This window comes from Stegodyphus dumicola, chromosome X2, assembly GCF_044657685.1.
Source record: "Stegodyphus dumicola isolate Sdum_Otavi_A_Nest chromosome X2, ASM4465768v1".
Taxonomy (NCBI): Eukaryota; Metazoa; Arthropoda; class Arachnida; order Araneae; family Eresidae; genus Stegodyphus; species Stegodyphus dumicola.
In genome coordinates this window covers 71,274,203-71,290,814 of record NC_140781.1, presented here as the reverse complement: position 1 = coordinate 71,290,814, position 16,612 = coordinate 71,274,203, and the positions used below count along the sequence as shown (strand labels likewise).

The following is a 16,612-nucleotide window of genomic DNA, read 5'->3' as shown; positions in this document are numbered from 1 at the left end:
TGTGCTATTGAAACAATTTAAGAACTCTGGAACTGTTGTAAACAGGCCTGGACATAAACAGATATCAACTGCTCCTCAGAATCGCTATCTGGCAATAACTGCCCTCCGTAATAGAAGTTTTATGCTCGGCATTTATGTTCAGATCTTCCAACCACCACTGGAACTGTTGTATCACTGCCAATTGTAATTACATCACTACAAACAGAAAGCTTAACAAAAAAGCCTTTATGGCAGAAAGCCAAGGGTGTGTGTTTCGCTGTCTTCAAGAGGGATCGCTTTAATTAATGCAAAGAACATCAATATTGGAGCGAACATTAGTGGCCCCATGTTCGCTTTGCTGATGAGTGGAAGTTTTTAATTTAACATCTGATTCTAAATCTGGAATTTACATCTAGAAGGAGCAACGCGAAATCTTCTTTCGAACGTTATGGAACGTGACTATTTTGGTAGTGCAGATTCGCTGGTATTTGGAGAAATAATGGTCGATGGAAATATACTAATACACGTTTTTAACAGTGGATCTGCCACCATCTAGAGGTATCGGGATGAGATCTCAGTGTGTTTATAGATCTGACTTTTTATTTATGAAAAATAATGCACGTCCACATTTAAAAAACACTTTGACAAGTATCTTGAAAGCGAATACTGTGGCCAGCAAAATCTTCTAATCTTAACCTGATAGAGAATTTAAATACAATTACCTTGAAAAAGTAGTTGCACGGATACATCCTCTTCCTGAAGATGTTAGTGCATTGAAGACTACATTGCTGGAGAAGATGAACTTAATTCATCGAACTCTGGTTAACAGCGTTATTGCCAGCATGAAAACACATAATGATAAGTGTGTACAAGTTAGGTGAGATCACATTCCATATTAAATTTATAAGTTTTAATTCTTTTTCTGAACTCTTTTCGTAACATATTACTACCATTTTTATGGTTTCGTGCTACAGTTTTATATAATATGAAGTGCTCTTATAACTTTTGTTTTGTATTTATGTGTTATGCATCATGCCATACAAATTCATAAAATTACAGTTCACAGTTTTTGAGCAATTAGTCACTTCGTGCATGTAAAGATAATGCTGGACGAGTGTGTATATCACTATTTGAAAGTCAGAATGCTAATTAATAGTCTAGGCTTGATCTTTCTCTAACTAACTGCAAAAGAGGCTCATTAATCACCTAGGACGACAACATAATACGATGCGGCCTACCACCCAATGCCCCTCGTATTTTCTTTCCAAATGCATTTAGTGGGAGTAGAGCTACCATAATCAGTAGACAAACAAGGTTAGGCTCTTCCCAATGCTAACGTGACAGAAGTGAGAAAAATAGAGACATAAACGGAGTATGGAAGAAGTCTCTTTTGAGTAGATTAGGAGTTAGTGAGGTAAAGCAAAAGCAAAGCATGCAGTATAGTAACAATGGGGAAGTCATTTGTTAACAACAAAGAAGTACTTTGAACAAAGGGAAATGAGTTGCAGTTAATTTTCATTAGTATTTAAACTTCTTTCCTGCGCTTTAAACATCACAAGCTTGCGGTATGAGCAAATACACTCATGTCCATGAATTAAGGATAATGCAAAATCAGGCAAAGGAAGAGTTAGAAGCAAAACAAATTTGACTTATTTGTAAAGCTTATTTATTAAACAAAAGATAAAGAGCAAAAAAAGATGCTATATGTTTGATATTATTACAATTGATATTATTACAACCAATATTACATGGTTGGTATGATTGTTAATACAATGTATGTCTCCCAGAAGATGCAATACAGTCCGTACAACGCCTAGACATGCTGAGTATCAAATTATCGATCTGATCTTGGGGGATATTACACCACTCAAAAAGCAATGCTCTCCGAAGTTCCGGTAGACAACTACGAGGAGGTTGACGGGCTGCAACTCGTCGGCCAAGCATGTCCCACACGTGCTCTATTGGATTCAAGTCCGGTGAGAATGCTGGCATGTCCATACGGGTGATATCCTCCGATTGAAGGCATTCGCTTACGATGTTTGCACGGTGAGGACGGGCGTTGTCATCCATAAACACAAATTGTGCGCCCGTGGCGCCCCGAAACAAACGTACATGTTGTTCCAGAATGACGTCCCGATATATTTGGCTTTTCATGGTTACAATTTGAACATGTAGGTCAGTTCTGGAACCCAGAATAATTCCACCCCGAACGAGCACTCCTGCACCACCGTAACGGTGTCGTTCAATGATGTTTTCTTGGTGGTAACGGGTACCTGGAGCTCTCCATATGAAAGTCCGGCGAGAATCAGACTGCAAGCTAAACCTGGACTCGTCGGAAAACATCACACAAGCCCACTGTTGCGGTGTCCACAATGCATGCTCTCTACTCCAGGCGACAGTGAGTTGCGGTAAGTGGAACGCATCTGACAGGTCTACGAGCATATAGACCAATCTGCCCTAAGCGTCTGTACACGGTCTGCCTTGAAATTGTCGTACCAGTGCCTAAAGAGAGCTGACGAGACAGGTCTGAGGCTATGCTCCGCCTGTTTCTTTTCGCAGTAACTGCCAAATACCGGTCCTTATTCGGTGTTGTAACTTTGGGGCGACCTGTGCTGTAAAGTCTACTCACATTAACATCATCTTGGAATCGTTGCCAAAGCCTGGAGATGACACTTTGTGCAATTCCAAAGTCGTCTGATACTTCCAGTTGGGTACGCCCACATTCCAGACGGCCGATTAATTAATTCTACCACGTCAAAAATCAACCAAATGCCTCCTTTGTGTCATAACTATTCGGTTATTGCACTGAAGTGCTTATAAAGCGCCTGCGAACAATTTTACTTCTTTGCCTGTATTCCTTATATATCACTCTCTTACACTCTCGTCTTTGTGACGTACCATCGGTGTCATCTGGATACTTCCTGAAATTTGCATATGATTCTTGAAGATGTGTGTAGTGATTTTACAGGTGATATATTTATTTTAGAGTTCGATTTCCGCGTGACTACGAATTATCCTTAATTTAATGACGTGAGTGTATATGTGAGATGAATCAAAGGGAAGGCAAAAAAGTAGACTAGAAGAGAAACACGCTAATGTGACAATCAAAATCGTAAAAACAACCTTGTATTTAGCGTAAGTATATTGAAACACTCAATCGATTTCGAGGGCAGCTAAAGGTCGCTCCTCATCATGAGAAAGAAATGCCTAGAAAGAAGAAAAATAAAGGGGAAGGAGTCTCAGAAACACGTGGTCCTTATCAGCATTTATTTATAACACTGCAGAGTTCAATTACGACGTGAAATGTAGAATTGAATTCGCAATAAAACCGCATACTTTTATTTAATGTGTGTGGGATTATGGCAAAGCCTCGAGGGCTATCTGCCTAAAGGGAGGGATGCCTTTCGTGGAGGACTTTCTAAGGGAAACTGGCTCGTATACACGATACACATGGGGAAAACCACGAAAACGCCCATGCAGCCAGCCCGTTCGCGGGATTCGAACCTCGGACCGAACTACCAGTGTTCAGCGACTTTACCGCTCGGCCGCTGGTGGGCCTCGCCTTGAATGCGTATTCCAAATAAGGACTTAAACTGTTTTCAATTAGTTTAATTAATTAGTCAATTAGTTTCAATTAGTTGCCCCATATTCTTCGCTTTTTAACTTTTCACGGACAATTTATGAAAGAATTATAAAACAGCATTTTTTACAAAGATACGTTGCTTACGAAATTTTAAAAGATTTAAAATGCAAACATTTGAAAGAATTTAAATCTGAAAAAATAATCATTTGAGATTAAATGTTTCATTCAAACTGATCCGCAAGAGTCTACAATAATAGTTAATTAAAATCAATATTTTGTTATCACCTGTGATATTCATAATTAAATCTTTGTTAATCAGTGATAAGCAAATAATAATGGTTATTACAATATCAGAAATCTAAGTGTTTCGTAATTTTAAACCGAAAAACTGCAAAGTTCAATTATGACGTGAAAGCAGAGGTCAGATACATTACTGCGTAAGATTATATTTTATATTTGCGCATATTTCAGAAGGCAGAATGTGACCAAATTGCTTTGTAATTAAAATATTTCCGTTATAAGAGATTAATTAAAATTAGGTTTTGAAATTTTTGAGGAAAAGAAAAGAGATTAATTCAGATTAGTTTTTGAAATTTTTGAAGAAATGAAAAATGTTTCTTTTCCTTTACAGAAGTAAATAAAAACTGAAAAAATACCTCTGCATTGCAGAGTTTAAATCTGTTTGATAATCGGCATACTGCAGAGTTAATTAAACAAACGTGGTTAAGGTAAAATAGTTCAACTCTACTCTTGTATGAGGTTATAGTTAACGGAAGAAGGCACATTTAAATTTTATTCATTTAAGTCGTCTTTTTAATACGTATTCCATTCTAGTATGGGCCAAATGATTTCAGCACATATTACAGAAAAATAAGCAGAATTAACTTAAAATTTATGTTTGAGAAAGTAAACGATTTAGCGTTATTTCGAATGCCTGATTCAGAATCCAAAGGCGAGTAATTGTCAAAGAAACAGAACCTGTAACTGACAAATTTGTTAAAGATCCTCCATTGTTAAAAAAAATTATAATATTTGGTTTCCAGTATAAAAAAGGCTTAAAGTCAAGACAGAGCAGATAAAGAGTTACAGATTGAGAGAGAGGTTATCCAGCGGCGAATACGTTTACATGTGGAGATATCTGGTGATACATCTAATAAATAACCTTGCTGCTGGTGGTTAGCAGAGAGAAACAGTTTAGTTCGAATAGAAGCTACTATACTCATAAACGGTACGTTTGTTTTAATTCGTAGAGCTAAAGACGCTCTAGCTGGTGTGTTTAATAAATTAACCATATCTTTTTCGTTTTACTGTACACTTTTAGTCAGTAGAACTTGAATTACTGATATTTATTTTTTGTTTCTGAATTCCTGACTCCAAAAGTTGCAGCGGACCATATGTTCCACATTTATTTGATTTTAATCTGATAGTACCTCAACCAAAAACATATTTTCTGTTATGTTTCATTTTCATGTGTCTTTATTTTAGTAACTAAGATGGGAGTGATTAATTGAGAACTACTGCTTGTTGATAGTGGTTTAGTTTTTAAATAGTTTAGATTGAATTAAGTGTAAAGCTAGGATTTTGTGTCCTCAAATCCGCTCCAGATTAAACATCAAAATATTCCGTAGTTGCTATCTTGATATTTTAAAAGCTGAATGTCTAAAGCACCCAGTGATAACTAGATTCTATTTGTGATAAAAAGATATAATTTAGAATTAAAAAAGAGATAAGAGGATTTAATTCTTATTTATTCGTACTGTAAATCACGTCCACTAGATTTGTTGTTTACATATTTGGCCTTCACTGAAAGTGACTGCATAATTAATCAGTTTTAGGACCAAAGACGGTTAATAACATGCCCCTGTCTTGTAGCGTATTGGATTCAGGAACAAGAATAGGCTCCGAGAGAGAATTCCTTTCACATTTACTATCCGATTAAATCTTATTCCAGCCGGGGTCTGGGCCAAATAATTTCAGCACATAATACAGAAAAATAAGCAGGAATAGCTTAAACTTGATTTTTGAGAAAGTGTATGATTCATCGTTTTTTTCGGATTCCTGCATTTAGGTTTCAAAGGAAATGCTCCCAAGTAGTTGTCAAAAAAACAAATATTCATCTCTTAACAGAACCTCTAACTGACAAATTTGTAGAAGATCATCCATTGTTAAAAAAAAAAAAAAAAAAAAAAAAAAAAAAACAACTATAATATTTAGTTTCCAATTTAAAAAGGCTTAAAATGATACTGAAATTTAGAATTTTATTAAGCTAATGGATTAATGGATTTCCATTCTTCGTCAGAGTTTCGTACATGACAAATTTATTAAAAATAACCCAGGGCAACATCAACATCAATATATATATGTGATGTACCAGCTTTTGTGCGGAATAAATAGATTGGTTAAGAATCATAGATGTAGTCGTAGCTTAAATTATCAGACGATAAGTTTTAAAAAACAGGACCCATTTATTATATTTCAGGGGAAATAGCAATTACAAAAATCAAGATCTCCAGAGTAAATAAAAAAGAATTACTAATAACCTTTTGTATGAAGTTTACTGCATTGTGACATTTAAGAAAAGCCCCGATATTCCTTTACGAGTCTTTTTAAAGCCTCTGGAAAGGCGGAGCTTCCAAGAAATGACGTCAGCCTCGTCAGCCATTCCAGTTCGCTTTAAATATTTCCAGAACATTCTATAACTGTATGTGTAGAAAAGGCGGGAAAAACAACTTGACTACGGGGCTGTAGATTTAATTCCACGTACTTTCAAATAAGAGAACGTCGCCATTAAAAATGAAAAGAACATACAGTTAGAATTTTAAGTGTATTCTTGACTATGGAATTTTATTATTACAAAATATTCCCAATATATATTAAATGTAATAATAAAATTTCATATATATATATATAGTATTACAATTTTTTCCATTTAAAAATAAAATTATCCCATTACTATTTACACGCAATATGCTGCGGAAAAATTAATAAACTATAGATAAGAAGTAAGACATTTAGAACCAAAATTCACAAATACATGAAAAAATGAAATTCAAAACAACTAAAACAAATAATTACCTGTAGATATGTAAAATTATCAACAAATTGTCACCAAGCCAGACGAATTACTGTTAACTATAGATGTAAAATTTAAAAAATATATAGGAAGAGGAAATGCAATTAAAATCTTATTCAACGTTATTAAGAGGATGTAGATCAGAGTCAGTTGAATCTCTCCTCCCCTCCAGGGAAAACCACTGAGGTTCTGTTTATCCAAAATTAGCTGATGAACCATGCTGAATTATTTAATTATAACAGCTCACTCGAAAATTACGAATTCTCTGCTAATTATATCTCTGCGTATGTATATTTGGTATCATTACATTTTGATTTGAGTTTTTATTTCAGTAAAATGTGTCTAATTATTTATTTTACTTTACTGGGCATTGAATACACAAATGGATTTGTTTTTATATATTTTTATTTCATTTTTGGAATTCCTCTGCGAAGAGGAGGCGTTATATTTATACTATATATAGTTTAATATCTCTTTCTCTCTATATATAGAGAGAGTTATATAGATAGTTATTTTTATATACAAGGTGGTTACAATTAAAACACCCCTTCTCTGAACTCTCTATACATCGAACTACTGAGTGTAAAGGCTTCAAAATTGTTAAACATACTATTCAAGACATAGGGGAATGGATTACGTGAAAAACATACTCCAGAAACACTAATAGGTGGCGCCGTTCAAAAGAACATTTGCTGAAAAGACACAAAATACACTTTATAATACTTTTACTCGAACGTACCAAACATTCATATTGCAAAGACCTTATCGATGCATGGGAAGCTGCTCAATGTTGTTTCCTTCTTCAAAATGTAAAATCTGCAGTCTGTGGACAGCTTGTTCAACTGCGGATCGTAATTGGTCGCTTGAGATGCTTCTCACATGCAGAGTGATACTGCCTTTCGAATTTGCCAAAGTTATCAGACGTCGTCAATAAACAAGGTTTTTTTAGGAACTCCACAGCCAAAAATCACATGGATTAATATATGGAGAACGAGATGGCCAAAGAGCAAAACTGCAGTTACAATGACAGTTTAAGTTTCTTAACATTTTTTAGTTCTTTTTTTTCATATCCGCAATAGAAATTAAAAAGGAATATTTCCATACCTCATGGCTTTTTTTGGTGATTATTTGTGCTTTCCCAGCATATTTTCTGTTACACAGCGCCACCTATCGGTGTATCTGGAACTAATTTCGTTTTCACTTAATCCATTTCCCCATGTCTTGAATAGTATTTTCAACTATTTTGATTCTTTTATTCTCAATAATTCGATGTATAGAGAGCTCAGAGTAGGGGTGTTTTAATTTTCACCACCTATATAGTTTTGAAATCAAATTCTCTGCCAATTATTATGTATATTTTATATTATTACATATTAGTTTGAGTTTTAATTTTAGAAAATGTGTCTAATTATTTTTCTTTTACTTTATTGGACATTGAATTTACATATGGATTAGTTTTTGCATATTTTTATTTCATTTTTGGATTTCCTCTGCGTAGAGGAGGCGTTATATTATAGTATATTAATAATAAAGTAAAATAGGCCTAAATTAATAATAAAGTTCGAAAGAATTTTAGAATGTTAAGATACTCGACTAGTTAGACTTAAATACACTTTAAGTCCCACAGTATTTTATAATATAATGTAAATATAATAGAAATAATGGATTGTATAGATCAAGATAAAATACACGAGAGCTCTTTGCATACCAAAAGGATGGAATCCGAACAGTATTACTTCTTTTGGCCTTTTATAAGCATCTCTTGCGATTTCCGAATAACTCGGTCTTAAGTGCATTCATTCACAAAGAACGTTACATTGACGTTTTATCAGGGATGCGATCCATGAATGGGGGAATGTATAGAATCACCGAATACTGATAGTTGCAGCCGGTTTCGGATCCTAGAGAAGGATCCTAATGAAGATATTTTTATGATCTTCCCTTTGGTTACATGACTAAAAGGTTGTTTCTCCTAGAAAGTCTTTCACAAATGCATTCCGTCTCTCTTGATGCAGATGATCCTTGCGTGAGTTTCTGTAATTAATTAGACAAATCTAATATGGGATTTTAAAAAGACAAATGAAATATGGGATTCGATCTTAAAACAAAACGCATGTGAGTCAGCCTTCACTAATCATCATATCGTTCGGACGGCTAGCGAATTTAGTACATTTTATTAGTGAAATTATATTAATCAAGCTATTGCACTTTACATTATGGTCAAACAATTTAGTGTTAGCTTTGCCTTCTTATTTGACTTAAGTATGAATCCCTTTTCCTCAGAAAAATTCTCCATGAAAGTCATTTTTTACACAGTAGGCAGACCTGGCGAGCTTTATCGAAATCAACAGTATAATACCATATCTTATAAAGATCATTTTAAATAGCTTCTGTTAGCATGAAACAGTTACGATATGTTACACACATACACACACCATTGTCATAAAGTGCACAAAAATGAGCGCGGTACGTTTTTACTGGTGTTTAATGGTAAGAACATAAATGAGAGCGATATTTATGTAATGAATTTACGTAGTAATAAAAGTTAAAAATCAAAGTCTACTAAATGTACTTAGTTTCAAGAAGAGTCTTTGTGAATTATATGATATCTTGAAAATGTGGAAAAAATGTGTCATACATAATATAATGATTTAAAGAAGCCATAAACAAGGATTCCCTAGAAAAGAGGAGGGATAAATTCATTCCGTTCATGGATAAATTTTTTGGAGTAACGAAAAGTGAGGGAAAAAGGAACGTATATTCTTGAATAAAAGTTCATTGGTATTCTACTTTCAAACTAGTAACGTTTACCCAGTGAAGTCAATGGATTATGCTAATTACGCTTCAGATTCCAAGAATTTATAATTGAAGTCATTTTCCCTAAACTGCCATGAAATTTGATACCTCCTTTTAGCTCGCAAGGGGCGCTGCTGAGAATTTAGATTTTGCTTCCATTGGATCTGAAAAGGCGCGCCCTCCAGTTTCCGAGGCTGTTTTATTACAAGAGACATGAGTAAAATAACGGTCAGTATTTTGTCCCTTGCTTTTTCAGAACTGAGCTTATGAAGTTTATGTATATCATTGAGTATATTTACTATGTATTCACTTCTAATGATGCTATTTTTCTGTTTTCTTCTTTTTTTTTTTTTTTTTTTAGTTTTTATATTTGCTACTGAATTTTACTTTTCTATGGAGTTTTGAGAGTGTGGAAAATCTAGAAAAACTGAAAGGTATGTTCATTTCATGAAATGTGTCTTCCTTTTAATACAATTATAATGATTAAAAAGGAAATGTCTCTTGAAAACATTCCATTTATATGTTTTCATTTTTAGATGAATAACTATTTTTTCTCACGGTAAAATACTAAATTAAAAACATGAAGAACTGATCTGATAAATTCACAAATAAGGTTTAAAATAACAAACAGCATATAATTTCAGATAAAAATATGAAACGTGTTTTTAGTATGATAAGCGAAATCAGAGATGCTTTGTAAACTTAAATCGCATAGTGGAAATTTAAATGTTCAGCAGCGGGTTTGTTTTAAACATAACCTAAACACAAGGTTTTAATTCATTTTATGAATGGATTCTTTGCATTTCATTAATGTAATGGTGAATTAACAATGTTAAACAGAGTTTTGTTGCATATATATAGCATACAGTCGATTCGCGTAGTTAGTTCATACGTTTTCATTATAAAAACCCATCTCGATATTAAACCCAAAAGAAATTCACGATTGATATTAAGCAAATCTGATTTCCATCCGATAGGGCGACCATTTTTCATATCGTAAAGACTATATAAGTCCTTCTGTGTCAGTCCTTAGAAGATCGTTACAACGTAAATTGATTTGACTGAATCCCTTTATATATATTTTTATTTATGTTAATATGTCTTCATTGAAATTTCAAAGTTAAAAATTTTTCACATTCTTACAAAATGTTCTTTAATTAAAATATGCACTGTCATTACTAATATACAAATGATTAGATATGAGAAGTCTCCACTCTTACAATATTAATGTAGTAACTGCAAATGGTAAGTTTAATCCTCAAAGAAGATGTCCTTTCCCAAAGAATATCGTGCTTTTCAACTTAAAAGGTTAGTTTTGTACACGGCATAGTCATTAGAATTTTTTACGTTGAGTTTGAAGAATAGTTATAGAAGAAATGGAAACGGAAGGATTATCATCTTGGTTGCAGCTGGTTTAGAGCACCTGAAAACAAAGTGAAATTCTAGTCTTTTTCTGAGAATATGGTTGCACTTCATTCAACCAACCGCCTCCTCGAGCCAACAACTCCTCTAGCCAGCAGGATCACTATCCTCGATGGAGAGAAACTTTCATACTCACAGAAGAATATTTAGCAACAAATCTTTGTGTCACAATTGGAAGCAAACTGGCGGTGGACTTTACACAAGTATTCACTACTTCAACGGTAAAGAATAAGTTCCAATATACTTTCTTGTGAATACTCACAGAAGACACAGAAGACAGACAGTTCCAATATACTTTCTTGTGAATTCATCGTCCAGCACTGCATTAAGGACTGCTATCAGCCCATATAAGAAAACATCTACAGTAGACTGAAGCTCTCAGGAATAACGGAAGTAATTTTAGTGACGAATCCGTTTTCCCTAGGATAAAATACTGACAGACTGGGACGCAGTGTCATCCTTGTGAAAGCTTGGACCACTCTAGAACCCGTTCTACTTATTGAACTTTGATGAAGTTTGGTATATATGTTATGCGGTCCAAGTGAAAACGATTTTTGCAATAAAATAGTTCACATTTTGACCACCAGGGGAAATTGTGGCGCGTAAAGAATGACAAAAAATTCTGTCAGAATCATAAAAATTTATTCAATTACAGGATGTGTTCAATGTGTGCTCCATTGACATCAATAACGTGCTGAAAGCGCATTAGTGTTTTCAATCGTAGCACGAAGTAACTCTCGAGGGATTTCAGCAAGATGGCGTGTAATGTTTGCTTTCAACTCAGGTAAAGTCCTAATTCCTCCTCTATAAACACAGTCTTTTAGGAATCCCCACAACCAAAAATCACAGGGATTTAAGTCGAGTGAACGAGGAGGCCAGGCATCCAGAAAAGCTCTGGATACCACACGATTTTCGCTAAAGTTAGCACGAAGCAGTTTTTTGACTTGGCGCCCAGTACGGGGAGTAGCTCCATCTTGCATGAAGAGAGTGGTCTGATAAAACAGTTTTACCAGTAAAGCTCGATCTTTCTTCTGTAAAGGCATGATTCAACAATGATAAAAACACGCAGAAAAGAAGGATTGTCTGGCTCTGGCTGCGAGTCTCTTTATAGGTTTGACTAATTTGCATAAGGAAGTTTTGAAAATTGCCATCTGGTGGGCAAAATTTGAAGTATTTTTGTATTACAGAAACCTTTTCCCCATAGTCCATATAACGTATATACCAAGTTTCATCAAAATCCGATAGGCAGGACGTGTTCTCCAGGGGTCTGAATAGGGTCACTTTAATTAAAACCACCCTGTACATTCAGATATTCAGTTTCTCTGTGGAAATTTCATCAAAATGCGATGGAATTTTCTTTGTGTAGCAATTTTTCGGGCGGTGTACATAACTGCTTTTAGAGAAAGTAAAATGTCTTATTTTCTCGTCATGTAATAGTAATAATTTCTCATCTGCTTGAGGGAAACCCGCTTATACGTACATCTATAAATTTATGTAAAAGGTTAGGTCATGATTATGGCAAAGCTTAGTAGGACTATTTGCCTTAGGAACGAGAGAGACTTTCAAGAGATATTGAAAAGTACTTATATTACATATGAGAGAAGTCACATAGCGGCTCATGTAGCCAGCCTTTTTAACTCCATATCAAACTTGAAGAAATGCAAATATTCCAACCAACTGACATTATATGTAAAAGTTATGGGTTATGTGCAAAGATTTCGGAAAAATATCATTACATGAATTTCCAAAAATCGGGAATTTGGTGTTTTGGACTAAATAAATAAAAATAAGATATTTGAAAGAAAAAAAGTGAAAAATAGCAGATAGGTTAAAAAAATATCCGTAATAATAGTATTTTTTCAATAACTCAACTTTCTGAAAACTATGTTCAACATTAATGTTGTCTCTATAAAGCTCAAACAATCAGTGCTTTATTTAATATTTCATCAGTACTGAGGAATTCACTCAAATTACATAAAAATGAAATTTAAAATGAGTAATTAATTTCATTGCTTTAAAAACTGAGATCCGCATAATAGTAACATTATGTTTAAAATTAAGTAAAAAGGAGAAATTAGATTGGAGTAGATTTTGAATACAAAGTGAGTTTATACTTATTTTTATCATAGTTTCATTAATTTCTATCATTCCTTATTTTTATTATAATTTCTTCTTTTCTGTTGCAGTACAATGTTTTTGCAGAATTAGTCAAATGGCAGATAGACTTATTACTTCAAATTTTTCTATATAATTTACGCGTAGATCATTCCTTTAATGAATTGTTCAGTTCACTTTAAAGCTGATTTAAACATTAACTGTGCACTTGATAAAATTATTAACTACATTTAATTAAATTTTTTATGTGGTGTTTTCTATCTTTTAGCTTAAAATAGCATTACTCATTATTTCTTTCGAAAGTAACTCGTGTTTACCCTTAATTTCAGTTACCGCTATTCAAGGATTTCATTTTATCAGACACTAATTAAATTTATATGTTAGCTGTATTGATAAAGTTATGTTCGTGAAATGCTCAGTAGAAGATGAACCGAATACCATCCATTATGAAAATGTGATAGTTTGGGAAACAATCAGGAAGTCTTTCGATCATCACCAGAATGTTTCGCCATTGAAAGGTTTTTTTTATAGTTGCAGTTTTAGGCATTGAAGCTAATCTGAACTGAAAGAAGCACTGAGTCACTGTTATTTAAGAAATTTGATGCAAATTTATGATTTATTTTTTTTTTCTCATTCTTTATCAGTATAGCTTCCTATATTCTTCGAAAACTTAATTTTCAGCAAAATGTAATTTGGCTACTACGAAAGAGCTAAAATATCAAACGAAAGTTTTACGTTTTTTTGCAGTTTGGTCTTTTTTATATTCATGTTTCCATGGCAAACTTTGTATAGCTTGAATTTCTGTTCAATACGGAAAAATCGTATTTAAATATTATTTCTTGGTGAGATTACTATCATTTGTGCTCACAACTGCTTAATTTTCGGTGAAATTTCTGTTGAAAAAACTCTCTTGAATGTTTTCCTATATTTAAATATTTTGTCATAAAATCCAAGAGATAATTTTAAGAAATAAGTTAACAGGAATGAAATTGCTTGAAAGCTTATCGTTATAAGCATAGCAAAATTATCAAAATAATTATACATTAGATAAAATGTATAATACAAAAAATGTGCGAAATTAATGAAAACGTGACTGAACATATGACTGTAGAATATGTGAAATTTTTTACACTGACTATCAACTTATGTTATGGAAGATTTGCTTACATAATTTTGAAACACTTAAACATATTCACGACTAGATACTATAATGAAAAATATGTTTTTCCCTAAGGTGTTAGTTTTTATTTTTAACTTAAAAATTAACTTATGATTGATATAAGTTGCTATTTGTTTGTATTAAACGATTGTTCAATATCTTATTTCATAGTTAATTAGTGTTTTACAAGCCGTTTATTTGAATAACTTGAAATTGAATATTTGTTCGGTTCACCTTTTTCTGAATCCACTGCGGGCTCTCTTTTTTAATATTATTTTTGATATTTTTCAGTATCAAAATTTTACATGAAAATCGGTTTAATGGGAAAATGCAAAATTATGTTTTTGGGATGTACTGTATAAAAGAGAGCAAAACTTTCAAATCATTTGAAAGTAAGAATACAGTAAGTTTCTAAACAGTAAGAATTTATATATTTTAAAGCAATGAAAAATAAAAAAAAAAAAAAAAAAAAAAAAAAAAAAAAACTGATAAAACTAACTCTACATTTCTCTACTTATGAACCCTAAAACTGTAGGAGACAGTGTGAAATCTGCAGGGTAGCTTTACCCATAGATAACCAACATTTGAATTAAAAGTTTCAATATTGATATTTTAAGAATCATTTTGTTCCTTTTAATTTTAAAATATTATGGGTTACTTAAAAAGACATTTGTTTTTATTAATATGTAATTTATATAGTTTGACTTTCTTTGGAAGCATAAACTAGTATCAAACTCCTAACAGACGGTAAGCTATTTTTTGCTGCTGCTAAAACGAACTACAGAGATCTGAAAAGGTTTAAAATAAACCTTTTGATATAAAAGAACTTAGAACATAAACGAATTTCTTGTACTCACAGTATCAGCCACCACTTGCGGCGATGCAACTTAAAGTAACAGCCAAATGCGACACTTCCTTTCAGTATTCTATGATTTTCTTGGTTTTCAGAAAATGCGATAGCAAAGACTGAAGACATAAAGCAAAGACTGAAACAGTTCGACTCTGAGTACAGCAACATGTGGCGGCTGCATCAGTTGGCAGACTGGAGCTACAGCACTAACGTGTCGAGTGTTACAGCGTCCGCCCGTGAGTTTTCATCGGGAGTATACAGTAATTGGATGAAAAATTGGAAGATATGGGCTCGGGAAGTAAACACCGATATTATTTCTGAAGACTTGCGACGAGAGGTTAATATCATGGCAAGTGGCGTAGCATTTACAACTGCAGAAAAAGCTCGGTAAGTAGGCATCTTTACACATTTATCTTCAAAACGGGCACCATTAATGGCGGCACACTTATTAATTTTTAACTACATCTTATTAGTTTATAAATTAAAAGGAAATATTGTAATACAGTGCATATGTTTCGAAAACCTGCGTTTTTTCCTTAGAATGATCTCAGAAATAAAATAAAAAAAAGTTACTTTATAACAGCAGACTGACTTGCGAAATCAAACATAAACAACTTACCTCTATTTTGTAGGTTGGTCTCCGAAATTAAATCTAAACTGACTGAGATATACAGTTCAGTAGTGATCGATCTTCCTGAAATCAATGTTACTGTTCGAGGGGAATCGGAAATAGTGTCTGCTATGGCTACAATAAAAGACCCAGTTATTTTGAAGAAACTCTGGCAGGCATGGCGTGTGCAGGTTGGAGAGAAATCTAAGACTTTGTATTTACTACTTGTACAACTCACTAACAAAGAAGCGCGTGAAAATGGTAAGTATATCATAGATTTGGCATCATTTAAGCTTTATGTAGCTACATTTAATTGCCGTCTATTGAAGTTCCAACAACTGATTGCAAATACAATGGCATTTCAATGTTATTTTCTATGTTCTAGCTGTGGAACCATTCCATAAGTATTAACTTATCTAACGACAAATGTGCTTCTAGTAGCAGACATGACAGTTGATCTTCCCAGACATTTAATAAATTAAAACTTTAAAAAGTGATAAATAATTTTAAATTCTACAACATGTTAAAGTGCTTTGTTTTTGCATGGTTTCCGTTACAGATGTGCATTCAGGTAAGAAAGCTATGCAAATTTATCTCACTCAAGTTGATAAAATACGGGCGAATCTTAAGTGCACTCTAATTGTAAAACTGATCCACGCCGTTTGTGACTATTGAGCTCAGCTATCAAGTTAAATTTCGTTGATGAGAAATATTCGAGTTTAAAAGATAATGCTTCCGTCCAAAAAATATATGAACCAAACTATAATTTTTAGGGATGTTTTAGCCGTCTCATCAACGAATACATTTCTCACAGTCACAACGAGTGAGTGGTAGATAAATATACAGTAGAGTCCCGCTAATTTGATTCTCGATTACGCGATGTTCCGTGTAACTCGACGATGACTTTTTTTTAATCATTGAATGAATTATGCGGGTCAAGTAGAACATTATCTTAGGAATAACGTGGTGGTTTTTTTAGAAGTAGATCGTAATATTTTCTAACATTGTCTACGCAGTGAGAACTG

General features: G+C 33.4%; 1 protein-coding gene across 2 annotated transcripts in view; it reads left to right on the top strand.

Annotated features, from left to right (window-relative positions):
- The first annotated feature begins 265 nt into the window (after positions 1-265).
- The window catches only part of LOC118184501 (angiotensin-converting enzyme-like), a 48,641-nt gene continuing 32,294 nt past the window's right edge, over positions 266-16,612 (top strand). Inside the window, exons 1-4 of one of the 2 annotated variants that reach the window (XM_035354180.2) lie at positions 266-856; positions 9,793-9,865; positions 15,076-15,364; positions 15,610-15,848. In XM_035354180.2, the coding sequence (XP_035210071.1) occupies positions 15,144-15,364; positions 15,610-15,848 (460 nt within the window). In that variant the 5' untranslated portion in view covers positions 266-856; positions 9,793-9,865; positions 15,076-15,143. Of the gene's footprint in view, positions 857-9,570; positions 9,660-9,792; positions 9,866-15,075; positions 15,365-15,609; positions 15,849-16,612 lie in introns of those variants that run through there. The other variant, XM_035354179.2, reaches the window with a different exon arrangement.